The 24,005-nt window shown below is 37.0% G+C and overlaps 4 protein-coding genes across 4 annotated transcripts; all 4 read right to left on the bottom strand.

Moving 5' to 3' along the window:
- Nucleotides 1-335: 335 nt before the first annotated feature.
- Nucleotides 336-6,280, bottom strand: LOC137741395 (ribonuclease 3-like protein 2). Its single transcript, XM_088680312.1, has 5 exons — nt 6,151-6,280; nt 5,522-5,752; nt 4,647-4,810; nt 988-1,343; nt 336-892 (listed from the first exon to the last, which is right to left on the bottom strand). Exons 1-5 carry the CDS (start codon nt 6,278-6,280, stop codon nt 490-492), a joined length of 1,284 nt encoding a protein of 427 aa, XP_088536438.1. The 3' UTR covers nt 336-489.
- A 1,036-nt stretch (nt 6,281-7,316) lies between these two features.
- On the bottom strand, nt 7,317-10,328 carry LOC137743653 (ribonuclease 3-like protein 2). The gene is made up of 5 exons (XM_068483585.2): nt 9,692-10,328; nt 9,135-9,548; nt 8,367-8,531; nt 7,872-8,227; nt 7,317-7,774 (listed from the first exon to the last, which is right to left on the bottom strand). Exons 2-5 carry the CDS (start codon nt 9,498-9,500, stop codon nt 7,444-7,446), a joined length of 1,218 nt encoding a protein of 405 aa, XP_068339686.2. The 5' UTR covers nt 9,501-9,548; nt 9,692-10,328; the 3' UTR covers nt 7,317-7,443.
- Nucleotides 10,329-10,978: 650 nt separating this feature from the next.
- On the bottom strand, nt 10,979-19,902 carry LOC137742510 (ribonuclease 3-like protein 2). The gene is made up of 4 exons (XM_068482395.2): nt 19,278-19,902; nt 18,155-18,319; nt 11,715-12,070; nt 10,979-11,620 (listed from the first exon to the last, which is right to left on the bottom strand). Exons 1-4 carry the CDS (start codon nt 19,644-19,646, stop codon nt 11,290-11,292), a joined length of 1,221 nt encoding a protein of 406 aa, XP_068338496.2. The 5' UTR covers nt 19,647-19,902; the 3' UTR covers nt 10,979-11,289.
- A 906-nt stretch (nt 19,903-20,808) lies between these two features.
- Nucleotides 20,809-22,953, bottom strand: LOC137743671 (ribonuclease 3-like protein 2). Its single transcript, XM_068483604.2, has 4 exons — nt 22,475-22,953; nt 21,848-22,003; nt 21,380-21,756; nt 20,809-21,257 (listed from the first exon to the last, which is right to left on the bottom strand). The coding sequence occupies exons 1-4, from the start codon at nt 22,826-22,828 to the stop codon at nt 21,083-21,085; spliced, it is 1,062 nt and encodes a 353-aa protein (XP_068339705.2). The 5' UTR covers nt 22,829-22,953; the 3' UTR covers nt 20,809-21,082.
- Between the last annotated feature and the right edge of the window lie 1,052 nt (nt 22,954-24,005).

Here is a 24,005-nt window from a genome sequence, read left to right on the forward strand (position 1 = left end):
GTCTCCGATTTTTTAAACTAGAAGTGGGGTTTTCGAGCCAACAACTCTATATGTTGTTTGTTGTTTTTCTTGTTTACATATCTCACTCTTTGCATATGATATATGGCCACCATGATTTGTAAATAGATATGTTCATGCAACTAAGTTTATCAGAGTTAGAATGTGCCTTGAACTAGGCCGTGGTCAACTAAGAACACTTCAATAAACCAAGTTTTAAATTGATTAATTCCACTGTTGGAAAAGTAACAAATATAATCTTAGTTGATTGATGTTGCTGACAAGTCAATCAAGCAAATTTAGAATTTTTTATTACAGATTATTCCGTATGATACCAATTTCACATAACATGATTAACATTCAATACATGACCAAAATTCTTATCCAGTCTTGAACATCAAACAAGGTCATACAAACAAGCTCTTTGAAATTCCAAGAGGAATCGAGAGTGACCTCCAAATATGGAAATAAAGGGAAAGGCTACCCCGATAACTAATTTGACCTACAAAAACAAAGTTTTTTCTCACTATATGAGGTCGACTTAACTAAGTTGGGACTAGGTGGGGTCGGCTTAAGTAAGTTGACCACAATAAAGAAAATAACTAACACAGCTGTTCCTTGGATGAAACATAAAACTAGCAGCCCTATCACCCGACGAATCATAACCCAGAGTCTGTAGAGTACTGAGGGAAAATAGCCAATCTTACTATCTGCTGCTTCTTTGATGTTGTTAGATTCTAGTAAACCGAAGATCATCAAGGCAGCCGCATAATTATCCGCATCTTGTTTTCTTGGCTTTTCATATCCCATCGTATATAGCAGGCCATCGGGAGTTGCAATTTTAGCTGATGATACATATCTCTTCTTGTGCGCAGGACCAGATTCTTTCTCAATTCTACAATAGCAAAGTAAATACGCATGGATTGTTTAAAAATATTATCAACAGCATAATTCCAAAAACACAATTTTTTTAACTGAATATGTTCATACTCGTAAGTTGGTCTAGGGATCCTCTTCTTGTCACAAAGCACATTCAAATTCTTTATAGCTTCATTTTCAGCAACAACTTCAACTGACTCGGAGCTTATGCCGAATGTTTTGGACAACTCAGATAGAGCTTTTCTTGCAGCATGAAGCCTTGCAATTGCCATACGTTTATAAGATGCCGAGGCAACTAAGATACCATCAACATACACACTAGCAGTACTTAAATTATGCCAATAATTTCTCCCCCCTTTGATGTTAACCAACTTTCTGTGCTTCTCGCAAAGCTTACACAACACTGACACAGGATGATCTGACAATCTTTCAAGAGTAATTATAGGCTCCAAAAGAGGCTTAAATTTCTACAAATGTACCACAGCAGACAATTAACACAAAAACCACTAGTTAGAGTTCAAATAAACTTCCAAACCCTAATTAAAAACTCAATGAAAGGTGTGAAGACCTGTATTTTAAAAATAATACTTATATGTTAATTAAGTGTTAAATATAGTATTAGTTTCCTAGAAACTACGCATCCTTTATTAATTTCATGTTGCACTGATTTATGTATATATGTTATTTATATTTTATATTATTTCATTGGTGATTAAAAATAAGATTATTTTATATTATTTTATCTATAGTTATCTGTAGCTTTGGGCGGTGTAAGTTAGGATTGGGGTATGTCTATATAGGGGTCGAAGTTTTGCTAAATTGCCACACTAACCAAATTACCTACCATCCATATCAAAACTGTGTCACAAAACTATTAGGTAATGGTATGGCATTTGTACAGTATCGGTATGATAATGGTATTCAAAATTATTAGGCCATCTCCAACCGAAGGAGCTATGTTTAGCCGCCGTCTAGATTATAGCCCTGCAAAAATATTATTTTTAATGAACGCTGCCAGGCCATATTTATATATAATCTCCAATCGAAGGGGACTATTTTTTAACCCTCTCAATAATTTATTATTTTTAAGTTTGTTCTTTAACTTTATTGGTTAATTGAATTAAACTATCATATTTATAAATGAGTAACTCTTCATATTTCTTATCTTTATGTAATCTTAATAATTTTTCAGAATGCTACGTTTGTTTTGCTTAAAAAAAATTTGGATAGGAGTTTAAAGAATGTGAAGAATTGAAATAAAATGAGGTAAGATAATATGAAATTGTGAAAAGAATGTGATAAATGATGTAGAAATGGCTTAGATACTTATAGGAAAAAAATTATAATTTTTAATTATAATTTTTTTTTAAAATTTCATCTTTATGAAAGAAAAAAAAAATCAAATCAAATCCAATGGCTAGCTGACAACTGGCCCAGCATTTCGGGCTAGCTGGCTGGCTTAAATTGCCCAGCCTGATGGCCATGGGTTGGAATTTGGCCCAATGGGGCCCCTTTTTCCTTTGGCCTAGACCTTCATTAGAAATGGTTTTTTCTTCATTTCGGGCTATAAAAGAGCCTATAGCCCAATGGCCTGATCCATTGGAGATGGCCTTACCGGTAGTATAACGTACATACCAATACTATTAATACTATATTATTTATTTATATATATAATTAGGTAGTATTATCATATTATGTACTTTATATTTTTTTCCTAGTTGTTTATCCAAAATCATCCTCTCATCCTCTGACATCTGCTTTCATGATAATAAAAATCTAAGCCTTCTTGCCATCGCGATTTCATATTTTCTCTCATCTTGCCATCGACTTCATTTCCGTTTCTCCAGTTCCAGCAATTCCCTCTCCCTCTGCAATCCATCTCATTTTCTCTTTCATCAAATTTGATTGTCTTTCTCCCTAGTGTCGTCTACTAGGAATATATGTATTTTTTTTTAGGGATGCTAGGTTCTTTCAACAATTTTTCCATCTATTTACTTCTTCTTCTTTTTTAAATGAATCTTTATAAATTCTCTATAATTAAATAAAAATATTTTAGAAAAACAAGAGAGTGGCCAAAAGCATGTCTCGGCCTTGAGTTGGGTTGAAAAAAAAAAAAAACAAATTTTGGCCAAAAGAGTGGCCTAAAACGAAATGGTAATGCTAACTGAACTATTTGGCATGTCAAAATTTGGTATACCAAAAGTTTGGCACGGTAATGATAATAGATTTTGCTAGACCAAAAGTTTGATATGGTACTTAATACAGACATTGTTATACGGTAATCGTACCAATACCACCCCTATACCTATACATACGATACATCTATCCTTGTCGAATTGGAGAGAAAAAGACCAGGAAAGAAGAGAGAGAGACGGAACTGGAGTTTTTGCTGGAAGAATATTTATACAGAGATATATAGAAAATAGAAAGCGATTCAGATGTTTGTTAGGGTTTAGAGAAACAAATTAATATTTTAAGGTTGGGATTGGGATGTTTAGAGAGCGGCCGCCTCTTCTTGTTATAAATAGGCATCTGTGCAGCAGTGCTTGCTCTTTCGAAGCATGAAAACTGAGAGGGAGAGAGTTGTTTCTTTGTGGTTTCTGTTGAGAGAGAGAGAGAGAGAGATCGATTGAGAGAGGGAGGAAGGACTGTGGAGTCACTCTGGAGCTTGCTATGTATGGGATTTTATCAAGGTGGTGAACTCTTGTAATAGAGAGTGATACTTTAGAGTCCAGGTAAGGGAAATAAGACAGACTTTTACGGAGATTTATTATATTAAATTTTGTGGAATTTTATATTATTATTTATCTCATTAGTTGATTACTCTTGTTGAGTGTTACTTGGATATGTGTACATTATTGTTTCGTTGGATGTCTGTTTGTTACTGACTATGGAATTACTCTTGGTTGAGAATATATTGTGGAATATGTGAATGATAAAATGAAAGTATTTATGAATCATTCATGATGTGTCATGTGGTTGGAGATTCGGAGTTGCGAAAGGAATTGTGAAAAATAGGGTAATGGAAATGATCATTTGTGTAGTTGAGTCAAACTCTTAGTAGGTACCAAGTTTCAGGCGATCCCATAGTGCACAATTTCTTTTAGGGTAATTTGGTATTGGCGACGAAGGGTTTTGGCTAGACAACTAATAAAAGAGGAAATTAAGTTACAGGGTGTTAATTTGTATAATAGAACATTCGAATCACCATTGCAAAGGTAAAATGTATGGTATGGGACGTGCAGGTCCGCGCGTTTTATTATATAGATTAACGGGTTGAGTAGAGGATGTTAAGTCGCATTGCATTCACACATTATCATTTTAATTTCCATGACTGGTAATATGTTATAGTTGAACTGTGTGTTGCCTTGCACACGACTGTTGACGAAGAACTAATCTCGCCTAATCCTTCTCTACAAAATTAAATATATACATAAAAGAAAAGGTTATGTCCCTACTGAGTTGTCGAAACTCGCCTCTATATTGTTACGTAGGTTTACAAACTAGACCGTCAAGAGGGTAGGCGGGATGAGGTCAGACTATATGTGAGGCTAGAGTTTGTATTTATTTATTTTTAGCCTTGTAAAGAGTTCTTATCTTCTATTTATATAAGGAATTAATTTTTCATACTGTTTCACTAAGTTTTTATTAATTTATTTAATTTTTAGCTCGCAGTCCGGATATGGATTTTTCTACCGATACGGTCCGGGGCGTGATAAAAGGTTTCCATAATTGTTATATAAAATGAAACAAGCAAATGAAATACGCACCATCCATAGTTTGTCCAGATCAAAGTTCAAGTCAATGTATATAGCAGCTGCCACTGACTTCACAATATCTCCAAGAACATGACTGGGTTGTAACGTCCCATCATATACAAGCGTCGTCTCATATTTTTCATTCCATTCCGATACCCCTTTGGCAAACTCCCAACCTAAAATTTAAACCAAATTGCTCATAAAAACAAAAGTAAAAATACCATTGCTTAATGCTGCCACAAATCTTTTAAACAAATTTCAACAAGAAATACACAATGAAAACTTACATCAAAAAGACCCGCTTTTGAAATACTAACTTTTGTGTGACACAGTTTCATTTACAAACTTCTTCATAGAAATAAGAAATTAATGTTCACGTTAGTTAGTTGGTAATCAAAAGCTCATCTAGTATGTTAGTGACTATAATTGTATATACACATTTTTTTTCTCTCTTTTATGACATATCAGTCTTTCCTCAAAACACATGGGGTCAAATATATTTAACTTCTTATTAAAAAAGATGTTATTGGCATTTAAAGAAACAAAAACCTTCATCCTGCACGAGTTTAATACATTTTTTTTCCTTATATTTCAATGTATGATGTTTTTTTTTTTTTCTTTTAGTTTGCCAAATTGCCAACAATATCTCCTCTGAAAGTTAAAAACCTCTACAAATTGCAAATTCAACTTTTCAACTTAAAAAAAGTACTAAAAATGATAATAATAAAGCATGTATGTAACAATTAAAAGAAATCAGAGAGAGCACAAACAATGACCTTATCATCGAGAGGAGGTGAATTGTGGCGAAGGTAGCCATAAAAACCATGTTTAACAGCGGCGCATGCGAACTTCACCATATTAACATTGGCGGAGCTTAGATAAGTTGCCTTGATCAATGTTGGGGTAAGCAAGAAAGAGGTGCCTACTCATAGCGATTTCAAGGGCGGCCTGGCCAAGCCCCTTGAGACGCTTATATGAGGGAGAGTAAGTGATGGAGGAGTGTGTGAGAGCTTGCTCTAGAAGTCTCTTGTACTTGAAGTTGTGACCTACGATTTTCTCCATGGCCGTCACTGAATCTTTCATTTCCGGCGATGGCTGGAGCTCACGATCGAGGGACGCTGAGGTAGAGAAGAGTTTCATGTTGCTGAATTGGAATATTGCCGTTGAGGTGTGGTGAAGTAAAACTATCTAGTTGGATTTGGAATTGGAAATACCAGAAAATTTTCTTAAGTAGTGATAGAAAGCAATTAAGTTAAGCAACCTAATTAGTAAAAGTAAGGAATCTATTCCCCATTTGCGCGGAATGTTAAAGGAAAAGAAAAAAGAATAAGGGTAATACAGTGTGGCCGAGGTTGTCATGTAGGGATTGGTTGATGAATCATCGGAATCGATTCCCCATTTGCATCAAAAGTTTAAACATCTTGAGTTTCTCAACTGTTAACAAATTCATTTTGCGTTAGAATACCTTCCTACGATGTATCCAAAACCTCTCCACTTTTCAGCATCTCAACCAGACCTTTCGCATCCACTTCTACTTCAATCTTCAGTAACCCCTTTTCCAAGCATTCAGTGAGGCCAGCGCGCATAGCTTCTGCCTCCGCCATAAAGCTCGACTGACAATGAAATCCTCCTGCTCCCTCAGCCATCACGAAACAGCCTAACGTCGATCTTGAGCCGCCCAGCAGTTGGTTGCTTTGTTCACTGTGGGTTTGAGTCAATGCGGGAGTCTTTGTTGAGTGAAAATCACATTGTTCTGGTTGCACGACTATTGAACCAGATCTTGATAACCAAGTTGCTGGTTAAAGAGCTTAAGGTTGCTATGGAGGTGGAGAGAGAAGAAGATGGGCGGTTTTCAAAGCAGAGCTTGAGCGACGTTGTAAAAATTGTAAGGGATAGGGAGAGTGAGGGGGTATTACTGTGAAAAACAACCATGCAAAGTGGAGGGAAGTGACTATATTGATCAAGCCTAGCACATGGACAATAGAAATGGGATGACGTAGAGCGCTTGTGACCATTTGGCTGAGCGCATGGTGCTCTGATACCATTTGGCTTCATGCAAGATATCTCCTCCCATCAATTTGGGATTCATTCGCAACAATCTCTAAGTAAGCTCCTTGCACTGAGTAAGCACCATACCTCACCTGCAACAGTTAATGCTAGCAGTGAAGCCTAATCGACGACTTTAACTTTTAAAGAGTACTTCTATGCCTAATTAACTACGTGAGCACAAACCACATTTTACAGGATCAAATCCTAACCTAAATCCTATAGGCATGAAACACATTATTTTCCTATAATCCATGGTTATTCTTCCAGGACTCCAGCCATACGGAATTTTCCTCTAACCTATGCATTCAAATTTCAAATGCAACAGGAGGTACAAGAGCCCACCACACATACAAAGCACATATATATCTCAGGAAGAAGAATAAAAAATCAGAGTTGTATCATATATAACCAGATTCTTGTACAGCACAGATCATCAACGAAGCTGCAGAGTTGTCCACATCTTTTATTCTCGACATTTCATCTCCTATCACGAAAGCACACCATCCGCGGTTGCAATTTTAACTGAGGATACAAATTTCTTCTTATGTTTTGTCTTGATACTGTGCCACCCATAAAAATTTCTCCTTGTCATGGGTTGCGAAATCTGGTGGTACACATGAATATAGAACATGATTAACATTCAATCCATGACCAACATTCTTATTTAGTCCTGAACATCAAACGAGGCCATACAAACAAGCTCTTTGAAATTCCAAGAGGAATCAAGTGTGACCTCCAAATATGGAAATACAGGGAAGGGCTATCCAATAACTAATTTGACCACAGTAAAGAAAATAACTAACAGACTTATTCCTTTGAAACAAAAAACAAGCAGCCTTGTCACCCAACGAATCATAACCCAAAGTCTGTAGAGTACTGAGGGAAAATAACCAATCCTACTATTAGCTGCTTCTTTGGTGTTGGTCATAGCATCAGATTGTAGTAAACCAAGGATCATCAAGGCAGCCGCAGAATTCTCCGCATCTTTTATTCTCGACCTTTCATCTCCCATCATTTTTAGCTCTAAAGTTGCAATTTCAACTGATGATACAAATCTCATCTCATCTGCAGGACCAGATTCTTTCTCTTTGCTATATTAGAAAAGTAAATACGCGTGGATTATTTAAAATATTATGACAACATATTTCTATAAACAAAAAAAAAAAAAGTAATTGAAGATGTTCGTACTTGTAAGTTGGTCTAGGGATCCTCTTCTTGTCACAAAGCACATTCAAATTCTGTTTAGCTTCATTTTCAGCAGCAACTTCAACCAACTCAGAGCTTATGCCGAATGTTTTGGACAACTCAGGTAGAGCTTTTCTTGCAGCATGAAGCCTTGCAATTGCCATATGTTTATAAGAAGCCGAGGCAATTAAGATGCCATCAACATACACACTAGCAATACTTAAATTTTTGGTATCATTTATGTCCTCCTTGATTTTGACGAACTTTCCATGCTTCTGGCAAAGCTTATACAACTCTGACACAGGGTGATCTGACAATCCTTCGAGAGTAATTATAGGCTCCAAAAGATGCTTAAATTTCTACAAATGTACCACAACAGATAATTAACACAAAAACCACTAGTTAGAGTTCGAACAAACTTTCAAACCCTAATTAAAAACTCAATGAAAGATTTCCATAATTGTCATATAAAAAGAAACAAGCAAATGAAATACGCACCATCCATAGTTTGTCCAGATCAAAGTTCAAGTCAATGTATATAGCAGCTGCCACTGACTCCACAATATCTCCAAGAACATGATTGGGTTGTATGGTCCCATCATACGCAAGCGTCATCTCATATTTTTCATTCCATTCCGATACCGCTTTGGCAAACTCCCCAACCTAAAATTTAAACCAAATTGCTCATAAAACCAAAAGTAAAAACACCATTACTTAACGCTACCACAATTCTTTTAAACAAACTTAAACAAGAAAAACACGAGAAAAGTTACATCAAAAGGGGGTAAAGAGGCACCCGCTTTAAGATACTAACTTATGCGACCGTTTCATTTACAAACTTCTTCATAGAAATAAGAAATGTTCACATTAGTTAGATGGTAATCAAAAGTTCATGTAATATGTTAGTGACTAATTATATATACACATTTTTTTTATCTCTTTTTTCATGTTATATGTTAAAATATATCAGTCTTTTCTGAACACACATGAGGTCAAATATAATATTTAACTTATTATACAAATAAAAAAGAGATGTTATAATTGGCATTTAAAGAAACAAAAACCTTCATCCTGCACGAGTTTTATTACATTTGTTTATGACGTACTATTTTTTTTTAATATGCCAAATAGCCAGTAATAGCTTCTCTGAAAGTTAAAAACCTCCCCAAATTGCAAATTCAACTTTTCAACTTAAAATAGTACCAAAAATAATAATAATACAGTATGTAACAATTAAAAGAAACCAGAGAGAGCTCAAACAATGACCTCATCATCGAAAGCAGATGATTGGTTAAGGCAGCCATAAAAACCATGTTTTACAGCGGCGCATGCGAACTTCACGTTATTAACATTGGCGGAGCGGAGATTAGTGAAGTTGCCTTGATCCATGTTGGGGTAAGCAAGAAAGAGGTGATTACTCATAGCGAGTTCAAGGGTGGCGTCGCCAAGCACCGCGAGACGCTTATACGAGGGAGAGCAAGTGATGGAGGAGTGTGTAAGAGCTTCCTCTAGAAGCCTCTTGTTCTTGAAGTTGTGGCCTACGATTTTCTCCATGGCCATCACTTTGTCTTTCATTTCCGGCGATGGCTGGAGATTGCGATCGAGGGATGCTGACTTAGTGAAGAGCTTCATGTTGCTGAATTGGAATATCGCCGTTGAGGTGTGGTGAAGTAAAACTATCTAGTTGGATTTGGAATTGGAAGTACCAGAAAATTCTCTTAAGTAGTGATGGAAAGCAACCTTCTTAGTATAAGTAAGGAATCTATTCCCCATTTGCGCGGAAAAGAATGTTAAAGGAAAAGAAAAAAGAAAAAGGGCAATACAGTGTGGCCGAGGTTGTCATGTAGGGATTGGTTGATGAATCATCGGAATCGATTCCCCATTTGCATCAAAAGTTTAAACATCTTGAGTTTCTCAACTTTTAACAATTGATTTTGCGTTAGAATACCTTCCACCGATGTATCCAAAACCTCCCCAGTTTTCAGCATCTCAACCAGACCTTTCACATCCACTTCTACTTCAATATTCCGTAACCCTTTTTCCAAGCATTCAGTGAGGCCAGCGCGCATAGCTTCTGCCTCCGCCTAAAGCTTTACTGACGCATCACTAAACAGCCTAACGTCGATCTTGAGCCACCCAGCAGTTGTTTGCTTTGTTCACCGTGGGTTTGCGTCAATGCGCGAGTCTTTGTTGAGTGAAAATCAGATTGTTTTGGTTCCACGACTGGTGAAACAGGTCTTGGTAACCAAGTTGCTGGTTAAAGAGCTCAAGGTTGCTATGGAGGTGGAGAGAGAAGATGGGCGGTTTTCAAGGGAGAGTTTGAGCGACGTTGTAAAAATTGTAATGGATAAGGAGTGTGAGGGGGTATTACGGTGAAGAACAACCATGCAAAGTGGAGGGAAGTGGCTATATTGATCAAGCCTAGCACGTGGATAATAGAAATGGGATGACGTAGAGCGTGTGTGACCATTTGGCTGAGCACGTAATGCTCTGATACCATTTGGCTTCATGCAAGATATCTCCTTCCATCAATGTAGGATTCATTCTCAACAATATCTAGGTAAGCTCCTTGCACTGACTAAGCACCATACCTCACCTGCAGCAATTAATGTTAGCAGTGAAACCACCTAATTTAGGACTTTAACTTTTAAAGAGTTCTTCTATGCCTAATCTGCTCTGGTAGCTTTAAGAGCCGAGACAAGGACAAACTTGCACTTGTTTAATTTTGTCTCTCCATGTCTTCTCAACTTTAGTTCCTGCTCTGGTAGCTTGATTGTAGGTCACTTGCTTTAGATCATATAAATTTTGATACAAAATTGCTCTGTCGAACTTAAACTGCCAGTAAACTCTATCCAATCATGCCAACACTTGAAAAAGGGCACACCCGGTCCGAAAACTACGGTGAGCACAAACCACATGTTACAGGATCAAATCCTAACCTAAATCCTATAGGCATGGAACACTTTATTTTCCGATAATCCATGGTTATTCTCGCAGGACTCCAGCCATACGGAATTTTCCTCTAACCTATGCATTCAAATTTCAAATGCAACAGCAGGTACAAGAGCCTACCATACATACAAAGCACATCTATATCTCAGGAAGAAGAATAAAAAATCAGAGTTGTATCATATATAACCAGATTCTTGTACAGCACAGGTCATCAACGAAGCTGCAGAGTTGTCCACATCTTTTATTCTCAACATTTCATCTCCTGTCATGATAGCACACCATCCGCGGTGCAATTTTATCTGAGGATACAAATTTCTTCATATGTTTTGTCTTGATACTGTGCCACTATAAAAATTTCTCCTTGTCATGGGTTGCGAAATCTGGTGGTTTACATGAATATAGAACATGATTAACATTCATTCCAAGAGGAATCAAGAGTGACCTCCAAATATGGAAATAAAGGGAAAGGCTACCCAATAACTAATTTGACCACAGTAAAGAAAATAACTAACAGGCTTATTCCTTTGAAGCAAAAGACAAGCAGCCTTGTCACCCAACGAATCATAACCCAAAGTCTGTAGAGTACTGAGGGAAAATAACCAATCCTACTATTAGCTGCTTCTTCGGTGTTGGTCATAGTATCAGATTGTAGTAAACCAAGGATCATCAAGGCAGCCGCAGAATTCTCCGCATCTTTTATTCTCGACCTTTCATCTCCCATCATTTTTAGCTCTAAAGTTAAAATTTCAACTGATGATACAAATCTCTTCTCATGTGCAGGACCAGATTCTTTCTCTTTGCTACATTAGAAAAGTAAATAAGCGTGGATTATTTAAAATATTATGACAACATATTTCTATAAACAAAAAAAAAAGTAATTGAAGATGTTCGTACTTGTAAGTTGGTCTAGGGATCCTCTTCTTGTCACAAAGCACATTCAAATTCTGTTTGGCTTCATTTTCAGCAGCAACTTCAACCAACTCAGAGCTTATGCCGAATGTTTTGGACAACTCAGGTAGAGCTTTTCTTGCAGCATGAAGCCTTGCAATTGCCATATGTTTATAAGAAGCCGAGGCAATTAAGATACCATCAACATACACACTAGCAATACTTAAATTTTTGGTATCATTTATGTCCTCCTTGATTTTAACGAACTTTCCATGCTTCTGGCAAAGCTTATACAACTCTGACACAGGGTGATCTGACAATCCTTCGAGAGTAATTATAGGCTCCAAAAGATGCTTAAATTTCTACAAATGTACCACAACAGATAATTAACATAAAAACTGTTGAAGGATAAGCATTAGTGCAGAATTTCTTAAACAGATTGTTTTTCATAGTCTGGGTTTAAGTTCTTTTTGTTCACGTTTTGTAATAGACGACTAAGATTATAACATTATAGACCGTTGTATGTATGCCAGTTGTTATAGCAGCCATGTGTTTTTAAGTGATTAACCTGTTGTGCAGGTAATTGAGTCATGCTGCAAGTGTGAAGGAAACAACGGCTATATTCCATCCTCTTCAGTGTGTGTGTGATGTGTAACTGAATCAAATCGAATCCAAGAGGACCAACGTACTCTACTTTTCTTCCTTCATTTTCTTTGCGATTCCAGATTCTTGCATTCATCAATTTCTCATTGAGTTCTATTTTAAAACTTACCAAAACAATACACAAACCAATACAAACACTAACATGTCCTCAGAGCTTAGTTTGACTTGAATCAAGGGGTGTGAAACTGTGATTTGAGTTTTCTGGGTTTTCAACGAAGAACTTAGTTGAATCGAAGAACGAAATGGCTGAATGTGGAGCTGAGCTTCGAGCTCCGATCACTGGAGTCAACTACGACTTTTGGTGTATTAGGACGAAGACTATCTTCACATCCCAGTACTGTGAAAATTTGTAGATTAAGGTGTAGAGTTTCCAGATGAGTCCGATGAAGAACTCACTAAGAAGAAGCAGATCGTGATTCAAGACCTCATTACAAAATACAAAGGGATTGGGACTTATTCAGGGGGCTGTAACCAACAAGATCTATCCTCGGATTGCAAATCTAGAAACATCAAAGGAAGCTTAGGACGTCTTGAAGCAGAAATACAAGGGTGATTCACAAGTTATGGCAGTGAAACTTCAAGGTATTCGTCATGATTAATCAAATGAAAATCTATAGTGAAGAATTGTCGAATAAGAGGATTGTAGAAAAGCTATTGATTAGTCTTATCCCAACATATGATAATATTGTGTCTATGATTGATGGAACTAAGAAAATCAGTGCGATTGACCCCACTAAGGTTGTAGCAACTCTCAAGGGTTTTGAAAAAAGATTGTTGAGGCATGCTGATGCTAGAGATGTGACTGAGGGATTTCACTTGTCTCGATATTCAATCTAGGAATAGCTCACAGGCTAGTGGTTCCAAGAGCAAGAAGTATTGGAAGAATAAGGAGAAAATGGGGTTTGTGAAGTCTAATGCAGTTATAAAGTACAATGGAAGTTGGGAGAATTCAAAGGAGATTTGCAGGACTTGTGACAGTTTACATTATGGTGAATGTTGGTTTAAAGAGAAGCCAAAATGCCCTAAGTGTGAGAAATTTGGTCACAATGCCAAGGATTGCGGAAGCAAAGATAGTGCAACAAGTTCACTATGCCAAGGAAGCTGGAGAAGAAACTGCAATGCTTTTTTGCCTGCAATTCCGCACCAATTGTTAAGGATGAACATGTGTGGTACATTGATAGTGGTTACAGTAACTATATGATCTCACATGAATCATTGCTTATCAATGTTGACAGAGATGTAACTATAAGAATCAAAATGGGATGTACAAGCCATTGCAAATGGTACATTAGTTATTGAGACCAAGTATGGAACTAGAAACATCAAAGAAACGATGCTAGTTCCAGGATTGGATGAGAATCTGTTGAGTGTGGGGAAAATGATAAAACATGGTTATTTTCTGGTATTTGGAGATGACAAGGTTGCAATCTTTGAAGATAGAAAACTTGAGCATCATGTGGCTACTGTACAAATGACTGGTAATATGTGTTTTCCTCTTATTATGGAGGATATGAATCCAGCTGCATTGAAAGCTACTGTTGAAGAAGATGCTTGGGAATGGCACAAAAAGCTTGGTCATCTAAATTTCCAAAGTTTGCAAATGTTGGCAACTTGGCAGACAAAGAAATGGTATATGGTTTGCCAAAGTTGAGAGAATCAGATGGAGTCTATGAAGGATATGTAGCTGGGAAACAACACAGAGAAGCTTTCAGCAGATAAGTACTTGAAGAGCAAGTCATCCACTAGAGTTGATAAACTCAAATGTGTGTGGTCCTATGCAGGTGACAATACTTGGTTGAAATAGATATTTCTTGACATTCATTGATGACTGCACAAGAATGTGTTGGTCGTATTTCTTGAAGCACAAGTCAGAAGTGTTTGAGATTGTTGAGGCCCAAAAATATCATAAGCAAGCCCAACCAAGCCTCGAAGCCCAATTGTCATGCAAGCCTATATATAGGCCCAAATACATGCAAAGGAGTGAGATCGAGGAAGAAACATATTTACAAACGTGTCATGCTCCAGTAATTAGACCGAATATTCATAAATCACACCATGCCTATTTGTCATGCCAAAATAAGCCCAATTCACAAACTTGGGGCTTGTCAAGTGAATTGTGGTGTGGATGGTTACGAAAATTCATTGGGGCCTATGTGGACTCAAGGTTACAGAAGACTTTGGGCTACTTGGGGGCCTAAAGATCCTAGCCCATAACCTTTGAAGTCCACATAGGCAGGTACTAAGAGAGAATCAACCTAGTTTACCTCTTTCCCTAACGAGCTAACTAGTTCGGTTAGGAATAAACTAGATTCAAGCCCTAAGTTCACGTGAAAGCCCTTCAAAATAGGCTTTTCATGCTGACTTTCCTTCCTAGCTTATGCAGAAGTTCAACGAGCGAAATCCATGGAGCACGCTACTAAAAGTAGCACTTGTGGAAAGCTAACCCGGGAAAGCTGCGCCTCGGGAAGAAGACACGTTGTAGGTCCTAGAGTCTAGCCTCCTTACACCAAAATAGGGGGTAGCAAGAGAACTGGGGAGAAAAGGGGGAGAGAAACAAGTCCAAAATAGAGAAAACTTGGGAATGGATCATTCAGCTACAAATATATGTGGAGAACCTTAGAGAGAGGATCCCCAATTTCCCAGTTTTCACGCAGAGAACCAGAATAGCTAAAAAACACCACCTTGCAACCTTAGTATTTTGCATGTCCTTCTTATAAGTATCCCAACCATCGTAAGCCTAGCTGCCACCCTAGGAAACCCAAATTATCCAACAGAGAACACCATGCAACCATGCCAACTCTCTCTCTCTCTCTCAACATGTTAAACTGATGAACTTCTAGTTTCCACATCATGCTTCTCTTGATCAAGTCATGCCTAAATCATGCTATCTTCGAGTCATTGATCCAACCGAAATATTTCCTAAGGCGTGCTAATTCTTTAGAGATATTTTGGGACTTGGTACGAAACCGAACCAAGGGAGATAAGAGGACGTTCTCAAAGTCCAAGTCTACCTCGACCTAAAAGTCCCCTAACAGAGATTTTCAAGAGATTCAAAGCAATGGCTGAGCTTCAAAGTAGATATCAAATCAAGAAATTGAGGAGTGATAGAGGTGGTGAATATACTTCTATGGAGTTTAAAAGTTTTTGTGAAGATTTGGGACTTGAGAGGTAACTTGCAATGGCATATTCTCCACAACAAAATGGTGTTGCAAGAGTAAGAAAATGACCATTGTTGATATGGCCAAGATCATGTTGCATGATAAGAAATTACCTTTCTCTTTTTGGGGAGTAGCAGTCAATACTACAGTGTATATTCTCAGCAAATGTCCAACAAAAGCAGTGAAAGATAAAACACCATTTGAGGCATTCAGTGGTAGAAGGCCAAGATTTAAGCATCTCAAGGTGTTTGACTGCATTTGCTACTGTCACGTTCTAGGGTAATTGAGGCAGAAATTGGATGAAGTTTTTGAAAAATGAATCTTTGTTGGATATGAAAAAATTGATAAGGGTTACAGGATTTACAATCTGATTGTCAAGAAGATTTTCTTTCAAGAAGTGTGATATTTGATGAAAATGGAACTTGGACTGGAAAACTGAAGAAGATGTTTCAATGTCATTTCCTGTGAACTTAAATTTGAATGAGAAGCACAAGGAGATTGAAATGACTTAGGTTAACACTGAGAGATAAGTTCAGCTAAAAGGGAGAAATTCTCAGCAACGTATATTTGTTGATTCACATATTGACTTTTGGAGAATCAAGTAATTCACGTGATACTCCAGTAAAATTGAAGAAAGTCAGTGATATCTAAGAAAATGTAATGTCAGTATTATTGAACATGAGAGATGAGAAGAAAGTTGCATCTAATAGTGCTTGGAAGAAAGCAATGAATTTAGAGACTGAAATGATAGAGAAGAACAAAACATGGGATTTGGTTGAGGATAAGCCAATTGTTGGATTCAAGTGGGTTTTCATGACCACATGGGATTTGGTTGAGGATAAGCCAATTGTTGGATTCAAGTGGGTTTTCATGACCACATTGAACCTAGATGGCACTATACGGAAGCACAAGGTAAGGTTTGTAGCCAAAAGTTAATCTAAAAGTTTGGTATTAACTTCAACTATTGCATCAGCTGCGAGGACTATAAGAACGTTGATTGCTTTAGCATCTCAGAGAAGTTAGAAATTTTACCAACATGATGTCAAGTTTGCATTTCTCAATGGTGTTTTGCAAGAAGAAGTCCATGTTGATCAACCAGAGGGATTTGTAGTAGCATGAGCTGAAGACAAGGTTTATAGATTCAAGAAAGCACTTTATGGTTTGAAACAGGCACCAAGGGCCTGGTACGAAGAAATTGAATCAAATCTGCATAAGTGTAGTTTCACAAGGAGTCCAAGTGAAACTACACTCTATATCAAGACAAGGGGTGAATCTGAATCCATTATTGTGTCAATCTATGTGGATGATATTATCTATACTAGAAGCAGTCTTGAGTTGATAAATGAGTTCAAAGCAAACATGACGAAGCGAGATGAGATGACATATTTTGGTTTATTGTCGGAAATTGTTCAATCTGAGCATGGGATTTTCATAAACCAAAGAAAACATGCATGGACTTTTTTGGAAAATTTGGATTGAAGGATTGTAAACCAGTTAGTACTCCACTAGCTGTGAATGAAAAATTGAAAAATGATGATGGAAGTGATCTTGTAGATGAAGCTTTGTACAGCAAAGCCTGATATAATGTTTACAAGTTTGTTATAAAGGTTTCTGCACAATCCTACCAAGAAACATCTTGGAACTTCCAAAAAGGTCCTAAGGTACATTCAAGGTACTGTTGGATAATGGAATTGAATATGAAAAAGGGAAATCATCACCGTTGATTGGATATTGTGATAGTGATTGAAGAGGTGATGAATCTGATATGAAGAGCACTTTGGCCTATGCTTTTTCATTTGGTAGTGGGGTTTTTTCTTGGGCTTCAGTCAAGGAGCACCGTGTAGCTTTATCAACTGCAAAGGCTGAGTGTGAGAGCTGCAGAAGCAACAGTTCGGGCAGTGTGGTTCAAGTTTGTGTTGGAGGATTTTGGTGAAGAACAAGGAATCCTGTGTTTCACCAAAGATGAAAGCACATTGGCAGGAGGTATTACTACATCAGGGAAACTTTGCAATATTCCAAAGTTATCAATCTGATTTATTGCAAGTCTGAAGAGCAATTGGCATATGTCTTTACTAAAGCTTTGCAAAAGGACAGATTCTACATGCTTAGAGGATTACTTGGAGTCAAATACGTATCAAGTTTAGAAAGGAGGGTTGAAGTACAAGCATTGGTGCAGATTTTATTCAACAGATTGTTTTTCATTTTTTGGGTTTAAGCTCATGTTGTTCATGTTTTGTAATAGATTGTCGGATGTATGCCAGTAGTTATATTAGTTGTGCGTGTTTAAGTGATCAATGCGTTTTGCACATGATCGAGTCATGCTGCAAGTGTGAAGGAAGCAAGGACTATATTCCTTCCTCTTCGGTGTTTGTGATCTGTAACTGAATCAAATCGAATCCAAGAGGAGCAACATACTCCACTTTTCTTTCTTCATTTTCTTTGCAATTCCAGCTTCTTGTGTTCATCCATTTCTCATTCATTTCTATTGCAAAACTTACCAAAACAGTACACAAACCAAGACAAACACTAACAAAACCCACAAGTTAGAGTTCAAACCAACTTCCAAACCCTTGTTAAAAACTCAATGAAGGTTTCCATAAGTGTAATATAAAATGAAATACGCACCATCCATAGTTTGTCCAGATCAAAGTTCAAGTCAATGTATATAGCAGCTGCCACTGACTCCACAATTTCTGCAAGAACACGACTGGGTTGTATAGCCCCATCATATACACGCGTCGCCTCATTTTTTCCATTCCATATCGATACCTCTCTGGCAAACTCCCTAACCTAAAATTTAAACCAAATTGCTCATAAAAGCAAAAGTCAAAAATACCATTACTTAACGCTGCCACAAATCTTTTAGACAAATTTCAACAATAAAACACAATAAAAACTTACATAAAAAGGGGGTAAAGAGGCACCTGCTTTTAAAATACCAACTTATGTGTGAAACTGTTTCATTTACAAACTTCTTCATGGAAATAAGAAATTAATTAACATTAGTTAGTTGGTAATCAAAAGCTCAGGTAATATGTTAGTGACTCTAATTATATGTACACATTTTTTGAAGTGAGTTGTTATTGTCATTCTAAAATTCTCATTTTACACTCCAAACTTTCTATGTTTAGAAAGAAAATAAGTATATAAAAAGTATAAAATAAAATTTTTGGAATGTAAATAATTGTTCCCTTTCTTTTGTCTCCTTTTTCTCTTTTTTTTCATGTTATGATATAGCAGTGTTTTTCTCAAAAGAAATGGGTTTGGAATGCTTTTGTGAGTCCCAACTTCCAAAAGAATGGATTACCGTAGTGCAGTAAAAAAACAATTATAATATTTAACATTTTATAATAAAAATAAAATAAAAAGAGATGTTATTGGCATTTAAAGCATCCAAAAAAAAAAAATCATTCGACACGGGTTTTATTACATTTTTTTTCTTATATTTCAGTGTATGATAATTTGTTCTTTTAGTATGCCAAATTGCCAATAATAGCTCATCTGAAAATTAAAAACCTCTACAAATTACAAATTCGACTTTTTAATTTTAAAAAGATATTAAAAATAAAAATAAAGAATTTATTATTGACATTTCATAAATCTCATTTTGAACTTTAAACTTTCTATAATTAAAATGAAAAATACAGATGTAAGAAAATAAAATTAGATTTTTAAAGTACTAATAACAACAGTTCTCAAAAATAATATGTAACAATTAAAAGAAATCAGAGAGAGCACAAACAATGACCTCATTATCGAGAGCACGTGATCTGTGGCGAAGGTAGCCGTAAAAACCATGTTTTACAGCGGCGCATGCGAACTTCACCCTACTAACATTGGCGGAGCGGAGCTTAGAGAAGTTGTCTTGATCCATATTGGGGTACGCAAGAAAGAGGTGCTTACTCATAGCGAGGCCAAGGGCGGCGTCGCCGAGCACCGCGAGACGCTTATACGAGGGAAAGTAAGTGATGGAGGAGTGTGTGAGAGCTTCCTCTAGAAGCCTCTTGTTCTTGAAGTTGTGGCCTACGATTTTCTCCATGGCCATCACTTTATCTTTCATTTCCGGCGATGGCTGAAGCGCGCGATCGAGGGACGCTGAGGTAGTGAAGAGTTTCATGTTGCTGAATTGGAAGATCGCGGTTGATAGTGTTGAAGCAATTAAGTTAAGCAACCCTAACAGTAAAAGGAAGACTTAAAAGTAAGACCAAAGAAATGCTAAAGAGAAAGAAAAAGAGAAAAAGTGCTAACAGTGCGGCCGAGGTTGTAATGTGGGGATTGGTTGATGAATATTGAATCATGGTAATCTATTACCATTTGCGTCCAGTTTCAGTGAATCAGTGGTGTGGCAGGACCACATAAACCAAATCACAATGACCACATCTAACCAAATGGGAAATTACATTTTATTACGTTAATTTCAAATTACGTAAAACTTATACTTCATTTTTAGAATAATGTTATACATCAGTTTATAAATTCATTTTTTTATAAAACTTATGAAATTCATTACAATGTTAAAATTCTATATTTTTTTGTTATTCAGATATAGAGTTGCATCTCTTCATGAAACAAGGCTTCGAGTTCTATATGCATTCATAGCCATTGCTTGTCGGCGATAAAATTTATCCTCAAATTTGAGCTGTTTCTTGAGAGTATGGATATATAAGGTTTGCCAAAGTTCTAGTTGTTTGTATTAATCTTGTACATAACTGATGTTGTGATCTTCTTTATGATTATTAACGTTGGAATTCTTTTATTATTTTTATATTTCCTATTATTACTCCAACAATTCATGCAAAGTGTGGATTTAAGGAGAGTGAGGTGGGTATTATGGTGAAGAACTATCATGCAAAGTGGAGGGAAATGGTATCGGTGCCGAGGTTGATGAGTGGCTGTATTGATCGATCTGTCCAGAATTTGAGAGAGTTTGTAATGTTGTGATGTTCTGAGATTCTAACTAAACCACTCGGAAGATCAAAAACTTAATGAAGACCGAGATCTCGATCATGCACTAACCGAGGCAAAAAAGCTCAGTAGCATAATTCTGAACACTACAATCCTCAAATCTCTAGGTAAGATCCTTGCGCTGACTAAGAAGAACCATATCTCACCTGTAACAGTGTTGGCAGTGAAACCACCTAATTGCTGATTTCAACTTTCAAAGTGTACTGCTATGCCTAATTGAGATCTCGCTCCAATCCAATTAAAACAAGGACAAACTTTCATTTGTTTCATTTCAGTGCTTTGTGGAACCTAAACAACCCGTAAACTCCATAAACTCCATCCAATCAAACAATCACTTGAAGCGGGGCATAGACAGTCTGAAAAATACGACGAGCACAAACAAATGTTACAGGCTTAAATCCTAACCTAAATCTAGAGGCATGAGACACAACATTTTCCTATAATCCATGGTTGTTCTTGCATAACTGCAACCTCTTAAGTTGCATACGGAATTGTCCTCTAACCTATGCATTCATATTTCAAATGCAGCAGGAAGCACAAGAGCCTACCACGCATATATCTCAGAACATAAAAAGAATTAGAGTTGCATCATATATAACCAGATTCTTGTAAAGCACAGATCATAGACGAAGCTGCAGCGTTGTCCGCATCTTTTATTCTCGACCTTTCATCTCCCACCATGCATAGCACACCATCCGCAGTTGCAATTTTGACCGACGATAAAAATCTCCTCTCATGTGAAGGACCTTCATCTTTCTCAATGCTGCAATTGAAAAACAAATACAAATATGCATAACTACAGAATAGACAAATTAATTCCAATAATAGAGAACATTTTTCGTCAAATACGTTTAGAGATCATAATAAGGGTAAAGAGATTCATACGTGTAAATTGGTTTAGGCCACTTCTTCTTGTCACAAAGCTCATGCAACTTTTGTTTTGCTTCTTCAATTTGAAACTTACCATCATTTCCGGCAATAAACTCCATCGATCTGCCACTTACACCCAACGATTTCGACAACTTAAAAAGAGCTATCTTAGCAGCATTGAGTTTGGCAATCTCCTTCTGCTCAGAAGAACCCGAGGCAACAAACACGCCATCAACATAGACACTAGCAATACTTTTGGTCTCATCTCTCCAATGCTTGATATCAACATGTTTCCCGTGCTTCTGGCAAAGCTCAAACAACACTGTAACGGGTTGCGGTTGACTTTTCACTTCTTCAAGAGTAACAATAGGCTCCAAAAGGCGCCTAAATTTCTATAAATGTACATCAGCAACAACAAAAATTAACAGGTTACACCCAATTTTAAACGCTTGGAAACTTAACAAAAGCTAATCAAATACACACCATCCACAATTTTTCCAGATCAAAGTTCAAGTCAACATACATAGCTGCTGCCACAGACTCCACCATATCCGCAAGAACCTTAGGAGCTCTCACAGAACCACGATATACAAGCGGCGTCTCGTCTTCTCTAGTGACAGCTTCAGTAAACTCCCTAACCTAAAATTTAGAACAAATTGCACAGAAAGCCCCAAATTAAAACCATTCAATTAACAACCCAAATCTCTGACCAAAAAGAAGAATCAACAACCCAAATCCTTAATAAAACAAAAGAAATTATCTCGACAGATTCATTGAACTCCTTAACCTAAAATTCATAGCAAATTGCACACAAATCCTAAAATTAAACCATTAATTGACAACAACAATCCTTTAAGAAAATTAACCCGGAAAAACAATGGGAAAAATCTTAAAAGAAAACAAAGTTAAAACCTACGAAAGAGTTGAGCTTTTCCAACACAAAAATCCAGACAACAAGAAAACACAAACAAGAACAAAAACCCAAGTAAATGTTCCTCTTTTTGTTCTTTCTTTCTTTCTTTCTTTTCACACATAATCCAGAGAGTCACAAAAAATGAAATCGATTGAGAACAAAGAGAATAATTAATTAATTAATTAATTATAACGAACCTTATCGCGGAGAGCAGGCGCATTGTGGCGGAGGTGGCGGTAAAGGCCGTGCCGGACAGCCACACGTGCGAGCTTCTCGGTGCTGACATTGGCGGAGCGCAGCAGAGAGAGAGTGCCGGGGTCGAGCCCAGGATAAGCAAGGAAGAAGTAGTTGCTGAGGGCGAGGCTGAGAGCTGCGTCGCCGATGAATTCGAGGCGCTGGTACGACGGGGATTCGGAGTAGGAGGAGTGGGTCAGGGCTTCTTCTAGAAGCTTCTTGTTCCTGAAATCGTAGCCCATGATTTGCTCCACGGCTGCCACGGACTGCTGCATTTCCGGCGACGGCTGGACCCTACGATCCACGATGCAAATCATGATTTGCGGATGTTCTTTTGTAATTTAATTTTAATATTTATGGGTTTTATGAGGTTGGCACTTGGAAGTTGGAGCTAGTCTGACAAGTTTTGAGTTTAAAGCACCTGGTTCGTGATGGGTAGTACTTCTTTAAAGTGACCAGCTTAAGTGGGGAAAAGGGGGTTATTATCCAATTACAATTAGGATTTTATCTCAGTTGTGTTGTTGTTTAATAAATATTCGTTACGTGTTTAAAAAATACGTTATTCGTCTAATAAATAATTTAAGTATTGTGAAGTAGTGATATGAAAAGAAAAAAACTCTCATCATGGTGCCAAATTCCGGTTATATAACAAATATCAGGGGTTTAGAAACATAGAAATTTTAACAAAATGGACAAATAATTATGGGTAAAATGATGCGATGGAAAATATGATTGACGGATTGAACAACTTTGAATCCGATAATTTAAGTTGAAATCCAATCGGAAAATTTAGAAAAATAACCAGAATTTAGACCCAAAATAGAATTACAGCCACCCTTTTAAATTTATGATAATTATAACCAAATGTTAATATGAAAGTGGTAATATACTCTTAAAATAGAAATTGAGAGATAAAGAGAGTTTGAAAATAAATGTTACAAAAATTTACTTCTTTTCCACCTCCAATTTCTTAACAACAATAGAAACCCAACAACAATGTCATAGAAAAATGATGAACAATAAACAGTTTTTGCTAAAACCTCCATTAGTCAAGCGTTGGAGATTTTGAGTTTTAGGGTGAAAATTAGGTCTGTTTGAGGGACAATTTCCTTCATTCTGGTGCCCAAACATTGAGCACTCCCGACAGATGAAGCAGAGTATCATCATCAGAATCAGAGACAAAGAAAAGCAACAGAATATCAGCAAACCCTATCTCACGGTAGAGGGAGTGGAGCAAGTCTGTTGCCAGCCAGCTACTTTAGCTTCAAGTCATTACTTTTTTGTTTCGGCCGAACAAAGCCTAGGACATTTTATCCTGTCTGGCGTGCCTTAACTCATCTTTAGCTCTCAATTCTGAGAGATTTTTCAATGTGATTAGAACACGAAGTAGTACATCACATGTCATTATACTGATGATGGAACATGTCCGCTCCCCGCCCGCGGCACTTCTCTGAGGTTCTCCTGCTTAAGCTATCTTTTCGTAGGCGTTTGCCT

This window comes from Pyrus communis, chromosome 11 (assembly GCF_041283825.1).
Source record: "Pyrus communis isolate YQ-2024b chromosome 11, ASM4128382v1, whole genome shotgun sequence".
NCBI lineage: Eukaryota > Viridiplantae > Streptophyta > Magnoliopsida > Rosales > Rosaceae > Pyrus > Pyrus communis.